This window comes from Salvia hispanica, chromosome 3, assembly GCF_029641045.1.
Source record: "Salvia hispanica isolate PSC_SH4W2 chromosome 3, Shi_PSC_v1, whole genome shotgun sequence".
In the NCBI taxonomy this organism is placed as follows: Eukaryota; Viridiplantae; Streptophyta; class Magnoliopsida; order Lamiales; family Lamiaceae; genus Salvia; species Salvia hispanica.
This window is the reverse complement of record NC_142694.1, coordinates 44,945,183-44,960,711: the sequence shown is the minus strand read 5'-3', so window position 1 is coordinate 44,960,711 and position 15,529 is coordinate 44,945,183. Positions and strand designations below refer to the sequence as shown.

General features: G+C 37.3%; 1 protein-coding gene across 1 annotated transcript; it reads left to right on the top strand.

Annotated features, from left to right (window-relative positions):
• Positions 1-3,242: 3,242 nt before the first annotated feature.
• On the top strand, positions 3,243-11,912 carry LOC125210153 (AP-4 complex subunit epsilon-like). Its single transcript, XM_089068762.1, has 11 exons — positions 3,243-4,140; positions 4,611-4,796; positions 5,269-5,484; positions 5,572-5,682; positions 6,289-6,486; positions 6,580-6,711; positions 7,870-7,926; positions 8,050-8,166; positions 9,341-9,418; positions 9,711-9,854; positions 10,356-11,912. The coding sequence occupies exons 1-11, from the start codon at positions 3,574-3,576 to the stop codon at positions 11,397-11,399; spliced, it is 2,850 nt and encodes a 949-aa protein (XP_088924888.1). The 5' UTR covers positions 3,243-3,573; the 3' UTR covers positions 11,400-11,912.
• Positions 11,913-15,529: the final 3,617 nt, after the last annotated feature.

The following is a 15,529-nucleotide window of genomic DNA, read 5'->3' as shown; positions in this document are numbered from 1 at the left end:
TATGTTCTTTTGACTCCTCCTTTTCCTCTCTACTTCCTACATCCTCATATAAATATCATTTACATCCTATAAGAACTTAAACATCGGCAAGGATCACAATTTGCTCTCCATCATTGCCTCGCCGCTCGACAAATTGGAAGCCCTAACAACATGTGGCCGATGACAACCAGTTGTTCACCTTCACCTTCGTCATCGCCTCGCCGCTCCACAAAAACCACTGGCGATGGTAGTCAGTTGTTGATTCTCGATTTTCTATCAACAACGGCGAGGATCGAGATCTATTCACCTCTGCCTCCATCATCGCTTCACCGCTCCACAAATTTGGAAGTCGTAACCGCCAATGACGACAACCAGCTAGTTGCTGATTCTCAATTTCCCATCCTTCAATTCCAAATCCTCCCTACTTTCTTCTTTAATTGAGAGAACCATAGTTATATTTTTAATTATTATTTTAAAAAAAGTAAAATTATTACTTCAAAAAAGAGGCCAATATTGGTCTTGAACATATTGCAAATTTACCTTTTTAGTCCTACACTTTATCTTTTGGATTTTTTGGTCCTGCACATATAACAATTTGATCATTTTGGTCCTCCGTCAATAGTTCCGTTAAAAACTAACGGTCAACGGGTTTAATCCCGATTTTGACCAAATTAAACTCTTAATTCTAATTTTTAAGTTACTAATTAATCTCCTAGTTATTTTAACAAAATATACCCATTTAAATTTAGAATTAAATAAATAATATAAAAAATTAAAATAAAATTCTCAATCACTCCTGAGAAATTCTCTCAATCACTCCTGGATTCATCAAATTTGGAGAAAGTTTGAAATTAGGGTTGGGAGGCAAATTGGTCCCCGCCGAACCCCTGATCTACAACTCTGAAGCCACTGCTGCTAAAATCGAACTTTGCCGCGCCTCCTCCTCCGATTTGGATGGACTTGCTGAGATGAGGATCCTCCACATCACCCATCACCCAACGGAGGAAGGCCTGCTCCTGGCTGGGGCGAGATGGCGGCAGAGTAGGACAACACGCTCTCCCAGTCCTCCATGGAGAATTTCTTCGGGTTGGCGGTGGCTGCTGCTGTTCCGATCTCCAGATTCAGCGGCGGAAGGGGGGGGGGGAGTTCAGAGTGAGGAGGTCCGACATTGGAGCCGGTGACAGTGGTGGAGTCTTGGTGCCAGTTAGTGTCGGAAACAGCCGCCACGCCGGCCGTGTCGCCGAGAGAGAAAGACAGGGTTGAAGAGGAAGTAGGCCTACTCGGAATTCTTGTAGAGTCGAGGACGGATGTAGGCTTGCCGAAATCTGAGAGGAAATCTTTGTTCTTCGCTGCAAAATCAAAGTCTAACGCCCCCTTCCCCTCAAAATCAAAGGGTTAGGGCATATTATTTAATTTTAATTTTAAAAGAATATTTATAAAAGTAATTAGAGAATTAATTAGGGAGTAAAAAATCAGAATTAAAAGTTTAATTTGGTCAAAATTGAGATTAAATCTCGTTGACCGTTAGTTTTTAACGGAACAGTTAGTCTAGGACCAAAATGATCAAATTTTCATATGTTCAGGACCAAAAAATCCAAAAGATAATGTTTAGGACAAAAAAACGTAAAATGACCATATGTTCAGGACCAATTTTGGCCTTTACTCTTCAAAAAATTACATATACTAATAAAAATTTGCTAATTCAATCAAAATAGACCTTGATTGCCATTGACCGTCAAATTTGGATGGAGCCGTAAAAAAAGACTTTTTTCCAGACAGTTTTCGTTTGTCCAGAATTCAAAAATAAAAAATTTACTTCCGCCGTCCACGAAAAATAGTCTCATTTTATAATTTTTAGATGTCCAGAAAAAATAGTCTCATTTATAAAATTGGACAGTTTTCGTTTTAACTTTATTCACTTTTTTCTTTCATCTCTCTTACTTTATTATTTTTTCTCCACATCTCTCTCTTACTTTACCTGGAGTACTTTTTATATCTCTTACTTTATCATATATTTTGAACTAAAAATAAAATTTACGCTATTTTATTTAAACTTAAAACATTTTGTACCAATACAAAATTATGATAAAATATTTTATATGAATAGTATAATTTAGATAAATATTCATATGGTGATATGGATATAAATATGAATATGATTATTCATATCGTTGAGTTATTGGACTCCTTGCTTTGGGCTTCCTTTATTAATTGATTGGGCTGCTTCAGTGCTGAGCCCATACGGTTAATTGATGGCCCAAATTAAGTCTGGCCCGTTTCCTTGTGAGGGCTGCTGGATGTGCACCACCTGGCAACTCCACGCGGATCCAGCACCACAGCCGTTAGATGCGAGGTGTGTTTGTTAAGTGAGAGAATGTCTCTTGGCTTCTCCCATCGATACTATTCTCTCTCTCTCTTGCTTTCAGAAACCGCCGCATTCTCTCTTCCTTCTCTCTAAGATTCCGGCGAGTCCAGCCGGAGTTCTCCTTCGAGCCTTCTGTTCCACCGATGATTCTCGGTTCCTAAGAGTTCTACCAGTGTAGATTGAGTGATAGACAACTTATTCGGTTTCCTTCTCTAATCTAGGGGTTGGTCTTTTGTCTGTGACCAATCCCAAAGTGCATGGAGTGTTTGGTGAGGGTTCTTGTGTTCTTGGCTGTGTTCTGAAGCTGTGTGTGCAAATCCGCGCGTGAGACGGCCGTGGTGTGCGTTGACCGGTGGGATCTAGGGTTCCACTGATCTCTGGTGTGAGTTCGTTCAACGGTGCTCTCCTTTGTGACTTGCTGTGAGGATTGAGGAGGTCTGAGGCCTAGTGCAGTCACTGTTGTGACCTGAGCCACTCGTGGCCCGATTCTCTGATTTAGTCTCTTTTGTTCTTTGATCCGTCGGGATCATCTTTCTTGTGTGAATAATCTTTCTACTAAGTGTGCAGGTGACAAATCAGATGGAGCTAAGTGTTGAGTCTGGTTGAAGACTTACCTAGAGCTAGGGTTTCAGATTGTATTATCTTGTGTTGTACTTAGTGTGTAATTGTAATACCACTGTTGTATTGGCTTGTACCTCTGAGATTAGCCATCTCAGACCCAATCAATACAGAAGTCCCAATCAATACAAAAGTTCCAATAATTAGTGAATCTTAAGCGGTCTGATCCTACGCATATTTTATCTGTTCATATGAAATTCATATTTTATCTACGGAACATAGTGTGACAACCTTCGTATTTCAAGCGTGGAAATCATTTCAGAAACAAGATTTGTACACTAGGTAGCAATGATTGTACATAGACGATCCTCACTTTAAATCCACGCCTTCTTCTCTCTCCGTCTCTGCACACCTTCTTCCACGTATTACACAAAGACGAAAAATACACACAAATCTCCAATTTACACACTAATCTATTGCCTCTCCCCTGTTTCTCTCTCTGGATCTTCACCTCGTCTCTGCCGATTTCCCCCAATTTCTCGAACCCTAAACCCAAATCTGCTCCCAATTTGCAACCCCGCCCCCAAACTTCATCAAATCGATCCAATTCTCTTCAATCCTAAGCGTTTTCAAAGCTGGAGCAGCTAAAGACAATCGGCCGGGAGCTCGCGATGGGCTCCCAAGGCGGATTCGGCCAGTCCAAGGAGTTCCTCGACCTCATCAAATCAATCGGCGAGTCTCGATCCAAGGCCGAGGAAGACCGCATTGTATTGCGCGAAGTGGAGACTCTCAAAGTTAGGTTGAACGACCCCAACACCCCTAAATACAAGCTCAAGGAGTACATAATCCGCCTCCTCTATGTCGAGATGCTCGGCCACGACGCCTCCTTCGGGTACATCCACGCTGTGAAGATGACGCACGACGAGAATTTGCTGCTCAAGAGAACTGGATACCTGGCGGTGACGCTGTTTCTGAATGAGGATCATGATTTGATCATTTTGATCGTGAACACGATACAGAAGGACTTGAAGAGTGATAATTTTTTGGTCGTTTGCGCGGCATTGAATGCGGTGTGTAGGTTGATCAATGAGGAGACGATTCCGGCGGTTCTGCCGCAGGTTGTGGACCTGTTAGGGCACCAGAAGGAGGCGGTGAGGAAGAAGGCTGTCATGGCTCTTCACCGGTTTTCTCAAAAGGCTCCTGGGTCGGTTTCCCATCTTGTTTCCAATTTCCGCAAGGTGCTTATTCTCTATTGTCAATGTATCTACAACTACAAGTGTATATATGTTAGGGATCTAACAGTATATGTTAATAAATTCGTCACTTCATATTAAAAAAAATGTTGGTATATGCAACTCCGTTTACTTTAAAATCGAAGCTAACTGTAAACTATTGCTAGCTTGTAAAAAAACTATTGCAAGTTTGCGTTTTGTAACATATGCGTCTGTGTGGTTATCGAATGGCTTTGTGATAAATCTAAAAACATGCATGATTTGTACCACTAGCATTTAGGACGATAATATAACTTCTATAATCAGAGTCATCAGACAAAAGTTCGGACTGAATGCAGCTCATTAGTTCTTAAAAGTGATAAGAGATCCCTAAGTGTGAGGACAATTGAGAATATGGATTTTATTTATTGTGTTGTATATCAATGATTGAGTGCATGAATAATTATTTCTTTTCTCACCAAATAATTTTATTGCAGAAACTTTGTGATAATGATCCTGGGGTCATGGGTGCTGCTCTTTGCCCGCTATTTGATCTTATTAATGCTGATGTTGATAAATATAAGGACCTGGCGGTTAGTTTCGTAAACATTCTTAAGCAAGTAGCTGAGCGCAGACTACCAAAGAGTTATGACTATCATCAGATGCCTGCTCCATTCATTCAGGTGACACTGTTTTTTCCTTCACACCTTATGCATTCTCTCGCATCTAGCAAGTTTTTCTGTTTGATCATGTTCTGAGTGGAAGACCTGACTTAGAAGAAGACTAGAAGAGTAATGATTTTTCCCTTCTGGTTATGATTTGAGGTGGGATTTGTATATTACTACTATATTGTTTTGAGCATCCCCACCCCATGTATGCTCATGATGTCACGTCTTTTCATTTTACTTCTCCCGTATAAGACATATGCATCTTATCTTGAGTAAACCCTATGGTCCCTACTATGATTCATATATGTGCTTGCTGTACTGTAAATATTCTCTCCAGTGAAGGACAAAGCAACACAAAGCTGTAGAGAATGTTATTTTCTTCATAAATGTAGGGATTACAAAGAGGAATGCCTAAATTCTGGTTTCTATTTATGCTCTCATTATTCATCTTTTTTTTTAATAATTAATATATTCTGTGGTTTCACAGATCAAATTATTGAAAATTCTGTCCCTACTGGGTACTGGTGACAAGAAGGCCAGTGAACAAATGTACACAATTGTTGGTGACATAATGAGAAAATGCGATTCAACAAGCAATATTGGGAATGCCATTCTTTATGAGAGCATTTGTTGTGTTTCATCATTACACCCCAACCCAAAGTTGCTTGAAGCTGCTGCTGATGCCATTGCAAAATTTCTAAAAGTATGTCTTCTAAAACTTGAAGATATTCCGCAAATAAATTTTACAGTAATTTGTTTTATAATAGCTAGATTAATGTCTGATGGACAGAGCGACAGCCACAACCTGAAGTATCTCGGTATTGATGCTCTTACTCGACTAATAAAGATAAACCCAGAAATAGCTGAGCAACATCAACTGGCTGTAATTGATTGCTTAGAGGTAAGATATGATTCTATGCGAATGAATGGTTTCTGATTTAATTTCAATTACAAAAAATGTAGTACTATTTTGTGTGAAGTAAGACTCACATGCCTCTAGCAGTCTGGTATGACTCAAAATTGCTGTCATAAGCATACCAGGACGTCACATATACATAAAGGCTATAAAGTTAGAATTTTCTTGCTTATACGATAATTAAGTTGCATTTTAGATTATAGGCATTAAAACTTGAAATCTGAATCCGTCAAGCATATGGAGTTTAGATGGACTGGATAATTATGTTGGGGTGTTAGTGTCAAGTAAGAGTCAACTCAGTCAAGGACTCAAGAGCAATGATATCACTGAATTGAAGTCCAAGGTACTTGACAAAGGATAAAGAACTGAAATATATTTACCTTCGAATATTTCAGGACAGATTTGTTACTTAGAGTGCTAGTTTTTGGTTTGGCTAGTTCAGTTATTCTTTATTTGTGATTTTATATTATTTTAGGTAAAAAGTTACTATTGCATGTTTACTTATGGAGTTTGGCTTAATCTGATCATGGCTTCTTATAATTAAGCTACTCTTTCTTTTTCCGCTTCAGAAAATGTCTCTGTGTTGTGCAGGACCCAGATGACACCTTAAAGCGAAAGACATTTGACCTGCTCTACAAAATGACCAACTCATCGAATGTAGAAGTAATTGTGGACCGTATGATTGAGTATATGATAAGCATTAATGATAGTCATTACAAAACTGAAATAGCTTCAAGATGTGTTGAACTTGCCGAACAATTTGCTCCAAACAACCAATGGTTCATACAGGTTCTCATGGATTTGTTATTTTGAATCAGTTGTCTTAAATGTTACCTTTATATTTGATGAGTTTTTTTATTTTCTGTTTTTCTCATTTTCCAGACCATGAATAAAGTATTTGAGCATGCAGCGGATCTGGTGAATGCTAAAGTTGCACATAATTTGATGAAATTGATTGCAGAGGGATTTGGAGAGGATGATGATACTGCAGATAGTCAGCTTAGATCATCTGCTGTATGTTTTTTTGGCATCTAAATTTGGATATTTATAATTCTTGGTCTCACTTCAGCTAATTATCAGTTAACTATCTTCTGAAATGATTAGTTGGTACTTGGTTGATGAAATCTTCCGTGTGTGATAAGCTAGCTCTTAGTTTCACTCTGCATCATGTTGCTCTAAACCTCGTTTTGTTGGCAAAGAGAATGAAGACATCCTTTGAGAAAGACAACTTTTGAAAAGTCCCTCAGGAAAAACCATAAGTAGCTTGTTAGCAGTAATCAGTACAAATATTTTTTACTAGCTTATGTTGTCTTGTGTCACTATTATGGGAATCGGGGGATAGGTTGAATAGCTAAATATATTCACTTTGTTGAGAAAGTTAGAACGCTCAAATCTCAATGGGCAAGCATGCATCTTATCTTTCCTTTAGTTTTCAGGCCACTGTCCTCTTCTGTCTCGTGAAGAAATGTCTTTCCTATAATCTCAAGAAACTTAATGTCCAATCTTATTGGAATTGAGGAAGGTTACATTTCCCAAAAGAACCGAATGTGGGGGCGTAATAAAGAATTGAAGCAGGATGCTTATAGGTGAAAGTGAAACTTAACTCAGTGCTAGACAGAACTGCTTAATGGGTTAGATGCTGTACTCGTAGCCCTATTAAACTCTAGTACTCTACTACCCTATATTATGTCTGGTCTAGATGAGGATGATACTCTATATTTGTGAGATTTTGATAACCCATTTTTTTTTGGTTTCCAGAAGAGGGACAGTGTCAATGATATATTTTTATTAGTAGGTAATAGTGGCAAATATAATTGGGACTCTTTAGATGTTAATTTGATCAGCTCTAATGCTTTTAAGCCAGTTACTGTTATGCATTTGTGACATGTTTTTTAGGGCTTTGGGGCCATCAGGGTATGAGAAGTTCATCTGTTTCTCGTTTTAGATATCTGCAGAAGAAGGGCCAGCTTGTTATCTTGACTTAACTAGTCTACTTTTGTTTTCATGGGTGTTGTTTATGCCAACTTTTCAAATTTGATATTTTCTCAATAAATCATTGCAAAATACAGCCTCTCTGCTTACTTTTATCTCCTGGAGTCAAATTTGATGACTAAGTAATGTTTCTGCATTTAGCATATCTCATCAGAATCTGCTATTATCCATTGAATGCAGGTGGAGTCTTACCTTAGAATTATGGGAGAGCCAAAACTACCTTCTGCTTTTCTTCAAGTATGTTACTGAACACTCAAGACTCCTTTTATCGTACCCCCCCCCCCCCCCCGCGCGCGCGCGTTTGAAGTGGAAGCTTGCCATCCAAGCTCACCTTTCACCATGCTTTCTGTAATGCTGCAGGTAATTTGTTGGGTCTTAGGAGAATATGGGATTGCAGATGGTAAATATTCTGCCTCATACATCATTGGGAAGTTGTGTGATGTTGCAGAGGCACACCCCGATGATGATACAGTGAAGGTAGGTATTTAGTATGTCAAATTGTGCTATATCACGTGCAGTACATTTACAAGTCGAGCATTGTTCCAGTGCTGTATATGGTACATAGGTATCACAACTAATTGTCTGTTCATGCCTCTCGGAACTCTGAAAACTGAAAACATTGTGCATTTATAATAATTTGTAAACTCTTAACACCCCCCTCCCGTTGCTTTATAGTCTATAGAACCCATCTATCAGCAGCATATAATATACACAATGAATAACCTCTTTGTTGCCTGTTAAAAGCAAGTAACTATTAGTTTACGAATAAATATAGAGCTTTATTTTGGATAGAATATGAAGCAACTGAAACTGAAGAATCCAGTTTGTATGATTGGTGAGAATAAGAGTTATATTTAAGAATTCCTTGCCCATAACCTAATGCAAACTGATCACCATAAAAGTTGTGCTTCAAATAGCATGACAATACTCTGATATCTGGTAAACAGTGAACTTATATACTGTTGGTGTGTGTTCTGTGCTCTTGCAAAGTGGACGGTGACCCCATGAATTTTATTCAGGGGGTATCATTGCTAACTCTAAAAATAAATAACAAATTTCATTGTCTTAGTGTCAGCTTAAGTTCATTTCAAGATTGAAAATCAATACTTTAACAGATAATCCCATAACATTGTAAACTAAATAGAATTCTTTGCATTTAAAATCTGTTGTGTGCTGTAACATTGTTGTGTGCCACTGCCACCTTAATGTTCAATTCAACAGAATGTAAATTTTGAATTTTCCGTGCTTAAAAAATGTCATAACATAGTGATTTTTGAATTGTGTTTGTTGAAAAGTTTTGGGCTATGCTTTTCTGATAGATTTCAGTTATAACCTCTTGTGTAGTAGATAATTTTTTTGAATTACAGGGGAACAACTAATTGATTATTGAGCAATAAGAAAAGAATGTAAGAACTTTTGAATGACTCACCACTCACCAGATGGTCATATCTCAAGCATTTGAAGCAACTATTATGATGAATAATTTATTTAATGAAAGAGGTTTTTAGACAAGCGAACTGCCAACATGACCCATCCTAGTTACCCTGCATATTTAATTGGCTCCATATCACGACTCCATTATTTTCTTATTATTACACTAACTTGATAAAATGACCTCATGTGTAATATCTACTATCCTGCTTGTTTGAAGGCATATGCAGTGACAGGAATAATGAAGATATATTCATTTGAAATAGCATCTGGGAAGCCCGTGGACTTACTGCCCGAGGTAAACATTCTGGGTTTTGTATGATGGTGTTGATGTCTATAAATGTCTGGAGAATATCCATTACTGCTATTTATAATACCCATATCTAGTGCTATTGTTGGTGGTATGCAATTTTAGATGTTTGTTATATGCACTTGCTATTTCATAATCATATCTTTGCTGTACATAAGTTTTTGTGAGTGGTTTGCATGAGGATTCCGACTAGTTCTGGAATTTTTCTTCTCTGTTATCCCGCTCTTGATTGCTACGATATGGAAAGATTTTCATATTTGTAAATTCTTACTTTCTGCAGTGCCAATCACTGATTGAAGAAATGTTGGCATCTCACTCAACAGACCTTCAACAGCGTGCATATGAGCTTCAATCCATCTTCACTTTAGATGCTCAAGCTGTCAAGAAAATAATGCCTATGGATTCAACATGTGATGACATTGAGGTTACGTTTTCTTTCACATTCAAGTACTATTAGTTTGTGCATCCTTACTGCTGGCTGAATACCTTTCGGCCAACTAGCACTTTTTTGCCTGCACTGCGGAGTGGGCCAGGGAGCTCTCTTTACTTACGATACAAAACTCATTGTTGGCTTGGCATATAATGAATATAAACTTTTGGAGAGAACCCCCACCCACCCCCCCACACACAATCCTATGGACAATGTTTAAAAACTTGGTTGTTTTCAACTACCTTGTCGAAATCTATAAGAAATATGGCATAATATTGCTCGATAGTTGGATGCTGTATGATTTTAAACTTGATAGCAAGTATTTCGATATATGCTGATGATAATCTTCCTGCAGTATGTTTGTTTGGGACTATCCACATCATATGATCCATCTGATATCAATTTACATATAATAGCTTGTCTGCAGCCTCTGTTGTTGTTTTTGGTTATATTAAGTGTCCGCCAATGCTAATAATGCCTTCAAATTTTCCGCAGATTGACAAAAACCTTTCATTTCTGGATGGTTATGTCCAACAAGCAATAGAAAATGGTGCTCAGCCATATATTCCGGAGAGTGAGCGCCTTGGAATATCAAGTGTAAGCGATTTCAGGGGTCACGAAGAACACGAACCATCCACACATGCTCTTAGGTTTGAGGCCTACGAGTTGCCTAAACCATCTTCGCCTCATAATATTCCTCCAGTATTAGCATCCTCCACTGAGCTTGTTCCTGTTGAGCCATCATATGTAGTTGATATCCTGCATCCTACTTCTGCTCCGTCTGCTTCTGATGCTGGGTCATCGGAACTGAAACTGCGGCTTGACGGGGTTCAGAAGAAGTGGGGACGGCCTACTTACTCCTCTCCAGCACCATCTAGTTCAAGCAACGACCTGGTGAAGGTTCAAAATGAGGCACCCAGACCAGACTCAGCAAGCAGTTCAAAACCTAAAACGCGTGATACGTCTTATGATTCAAGAAAGCAGCAAACTGAAATCCCTCCAGAAAAGCAAAGACTCGCTGCATCACTTTTCGGGGGCTCATCAAAATCTGAGGGCAGACAGCCTCCTAGCCAGAAGAATTCAAAAACTCAGAACCACACTTCAGATAGGTCTCGCTCATCGAAGGCTTCAGCTCCCGACTCTATTGTAAAATCATCCCAGCCACCTCCAGACTTGCTGGACTTAGGTGAACCATCTATTGCTAGCAGCGTACCATCAGTAGATCCTTTCAAACAATTTGAAGGCCTTTTTGATTTCACACAAGAAACAACCCCAGCAAGTACTGGTGGAGTTGATGGTGCTTCTAAAGATTCCGACTTCACATCTCTTTTTGCGGACATGTCTCTATCTGCCCAGAGTCATATTGATCCGAACCCAGAATCGAATGGTTTTGGGGGAAGTAAAGTCGAACCTTCATCACCCCAATTGAACAAGGGGCCAAATTTGAAGGAAGCTTTGGAAAAGGACGCGCTTGTAAGACAAGTGGGCGTGACACCATCTGGGCAGAACCCCAACTTATTTAAAGATTTACTAGGCTAGATTTTTGTGTGAGAACCTGGATACATTAATTGAGTTGGATTCGCCGAGGATAGTTCTACACCTTGGTTTGTTAGCCACTGCGAACAAGGATGCAATCTATTGACAGGTCAGGAGAAGCAGCCCTCTGGTGTTGGTAGCAGTTTCAGCTCTACTCTATACTGATGATTGCTGGGATCATTCCGGTATGTAGCAAATTCAGTAAGTACAGGTTTTTCAAATGTCGATACGCCTTTATCGTCCCATGTTTAAAAGCTCGGAACAATTTTTGATACATTAAAGGGAGTGCCGGAGACGCATGTTGTGTCTTTATTTCACGACGTAATAAAAGTACTGCTGTTATATAGTCTTCAGCTGTTATTTATAAAACACAGCTTCATTTCACAAAAACTCAGGTGGTTTATGCTTTATGTTGTTATCTATACCATCGTTCTTTACTAAGATTAGTCAATTTGAGAGTGCAATATCATGTTGTAATGTTACTGTCCATAAAGATTGGCGTTGAGATTTCGTTAATTCTAATTGTTGTAGTGTGTAATGATACTAAGATTAATCACTATAAGAGCATCCGCAATGGTCGGCTAGCAACCGGCTAGCCGATTCGCGGCGCTGGCCGATCGGCTAGCTGAACCATTGGAGGCGGCCAGCGCGAAATCGGCGAGCCGATCGGCGTGGGCTGGCCGATCGCTCGGCGCTGGCCGCCATTGTGGCGACCCGATCGGCCAGCGCCGAATTTTTTTTTTTTTTTTAATTCTTTTTTTTTAAATTTTTTTTAATTCTTTTTTTTAAAAAAAATTTAATTATTTTTTTTTAATTTTTGAAAAACTATATAAACGCGATTTTCTCTATTTCTAAATTTCTGTACAAGAGCAACATCTAGCGATGGACAACAACAACTAGCCCAATACAAAATTAAGACCTAAAACAGAAACATGTCATACAGCGAGACCCCCGTTCGGCTAGCGGCAAACTATAACAGATTCAAGGTGGCTCGTGTGTGGAAGCCCGGATTTTTTTTTATTATGTTATTTTTATGATTTTTAGTTAATGTACTTTTTTTTATTTAAATAAAATTAATGAATGTTCCCGTATATGTCTCGTAAATTTAATTCCGTATTTTAATCGTAATTTTAATTCCGTAAATGTAGTATATTTCGAATTATTTTTATTGCGGCTGGCCTAAATCTGATGTGGCAGATGAATTTTTTAGTGTTACTGACGTGGCAGGGGAGAGAATGGCTGGCCTATTGCTGGCCTAAGCACCATTGCGGATGCTCTAATGGCTATGGTGCTGACATGGCTCGACATTAATTAGTTTTGATTTGCTTTCTATTTATAAATTTAAGGTTTCTTAGATTCTCTAAATGGACTTGATAGTATTATTTTTTCACCAATTAGAATTTCATTTTAGTTTATTCTTTTTTTTTCTATTTTATTTCCTTAACTGTACTACTATTTCCTAAATGACTTCAGTATGATGACGAAGTTGAACCTCTATCAATAATATTTTATTGTGATATACTATATCTCTTGAGTTCTCTCGTGAAGTTTCAATTCATCTAGATTTATAATCGACTTATCAAATGAATTTTCACACTCGTTTTGTGGCATCAATCATCACATCCATGACTTATCATATGGTTCTTCCATTATGGATTCGGTGTTATTCATTTATCCTATTAAGTCTTCCATCGCGTTCTTTGCAGAATCTTTTTTCCGTTCTCCAATCAAGCGACGGAGATTGTACCAGGCTATATATACATATGATTTCTTACTTCACAACAATAAACCTCATTAATTCTCTAATCTATACTATTTCCTATCTTGCCTCTTAGATCAGCTCTAAAATTTCTCTAGAGGTTTTCAGACTATACTTTTAAGTATTGGCTGACTTTTACCTGAGGGCTAAACTCCAATCTGTTTTCAGTTGACCAAATAAAAAAGCTCTAATCCACAATATTAATCGTTGTTCTGTCTCATCACTGCATAACCATGCATGACATAGATACCCTTAAAAATTATTTGACTTAAATCAGAGTACAATCAGCTCATGAAAATTAAAAGAAAAAACTAATCTTGTTAGATGAATGCACAACACCAAATCCATACCTACTACCCTCTTAACCCAAAAACTAATACTTCTACATAATAAATCAATTTCACAAATGTTTATCACATTAATATTTTAAATTTAGCATTATTCATGGTGGTTGACTTTTTAAATAACTATACTAATATTGTTCACTTGCTTGAGTTTGTAGACTTGTTTACAGCATCATTAAATGCCACCATTTGACCTGTCCCTTTTGTCTGAACTCTGAACTCATCACTTGTGATAAAAACTTAGGATAGGTTGAAATTTTTATTATTATCTTGGGTTTATTATACAAAGTCATCTTGATGCCAGCTTTTATTTAGGTTGTTTTTTATTTATTTCAAGGCTGTATTGTATATAACTTAATGTGGTTTGGCAAGTGATGGTTTCTGAAACAAACTATTGTTTATTTATTTGTTAGATTGTGTTGTCAACTCTGAATTATTTGAATTAGTTAAGCTTTAAAATAAGAATAGAAATTCAAATTTGCATTTTTTTCAAATCATAGTTTAAATGTTTGACATTGTAATCTTGATGACACTTGGAAGGCCTTTGGTTGCTGTCGAGATACGACTTTGTGGAGATTGTGACAAACAGCGTGCAATATATGTCTACTCTTTTTTTATTCAATAGTGATTTTGGAATTTGAAGTTCTCAAATTTTATCGTAGTAACATAATCAACGAGATCGAGGGCATAGTAAAGATATTCTGATGATTAAATCATAAGGTTTCGATCTTGTGAATATGAACTTACCGGTTGTTTGATTGCTCAAGATTAATTTATCCAACTTTTAAATTGCACGGGATTGAATTCATCCGAGATTACCCGAAATTAGTTTTGTTACATAGGAAAGGTCAAGATTACTTACAAAATCAAGACTAAGTTTATATGTCATTGTCCTGAGATTAAGTATTGATCTCTATCTAACCTACTGAACAACATTCGTCTGACTCAATCTTATCATATTAACATAATCAATCAGATCGAGTGCGAGTGCATAATAAAGATATTTTTATTATTAAATCATATTGGATGTTACTCCCAACTTCAAATTGCATGGATTGAATTGACCCAATATTATACGAAATTAATTTTATCACATGGGGAAGGCCCAAGTTCACTTATAAAACCATGACTAATCTAACATATCATTATCCTAATATTAAATACATTAGTCTCTATCTACTGAACAATATTTATATAACTCAATCTTTTCTAATTTGTAAAATCGAAAAGACCCAAGATCACTTACAAAACCATGACTACTCATTCATATCATTGTCCTAATATTAAGTATTGATCTCTATTTACTGAACAATATTCATATAATTCAATCTTTTCTAATTTATCAAATCGAAAATCACCATAGTGTATAAGATTGGGCCAAATAAGAATAGATAACTCGACCATTTTCAAATAGACTAGAATCTATTCGTGGTGGTGATTGCTTATGGATGAAGGAGTTGAGCATTACAAAATTACATATACAATTTAGTTGGACCACTAGACTCGAAATGCGATCTAATTGTGCAACCTATATCCAATATCTGCAGTTGTAGATCATACCATAGTAAATGCCTAATTACTAGACCCAATGTCATCTCAATTCTCAAATACTTAATAATGAATTGATCATTCAACCCTAAGAAAGAGCAGCCAAAATAAATGATGAGAGAGGGTGATCATGACAGCTTAATATAGGTAAAAATTAGGGGGCATTGAATTCAAGAAGTCAATTGGAGATCTGGTCCATTGCTACACAAACACATGCAAACATGATCAGCTCAAACTTTTCCCTTTTTCTTCTCTCTTTTTTTTATTAAAATTTTAGCAACAAATGAATAAGTCTCATATTCAATTAGTATATTAGATAATGGAGTAGTATTTAGTACTTGGTCATGAGTTGAATTTGGAGTGGCCCTAGTTGTGCTGTCAATTATGACCCAAGGAAAAAGTCTTCAAAAATTCAATCTTTGAAGATCTAATCAAAAGATAACCAAACATTTGTAATCTCACAAAGTAAAACTTTCTTGTTA

What these genes read in the sequence shown, in the direction of transcription:
- LOC125210153 (XM_089068762.1), top strand. Translation starts at nt 3,574, where the DNA reads ATGGGCTCCCAAGGCGGATTCGGCCAGTCCAAGGAGTTCCTCGACCTC. An exon ending in TGCCTGCTCCATTCATTCAG is followed by an intron (nt 4,797 to 5,268) that starts GTGACACTGTTT and finishes GTGGTTTCACAG; the next exon opens with ATCAAATTATTGAAAATTCT. An exon ending in CTGTAATTGATTGCTTAGAG is followed by an intron (nt 5,683 to 6,288) that starts GTAAGATATGAT and finishes TGTGTTGTGCAG; the next exon opens with GACCCAGATGACACCTTAAA.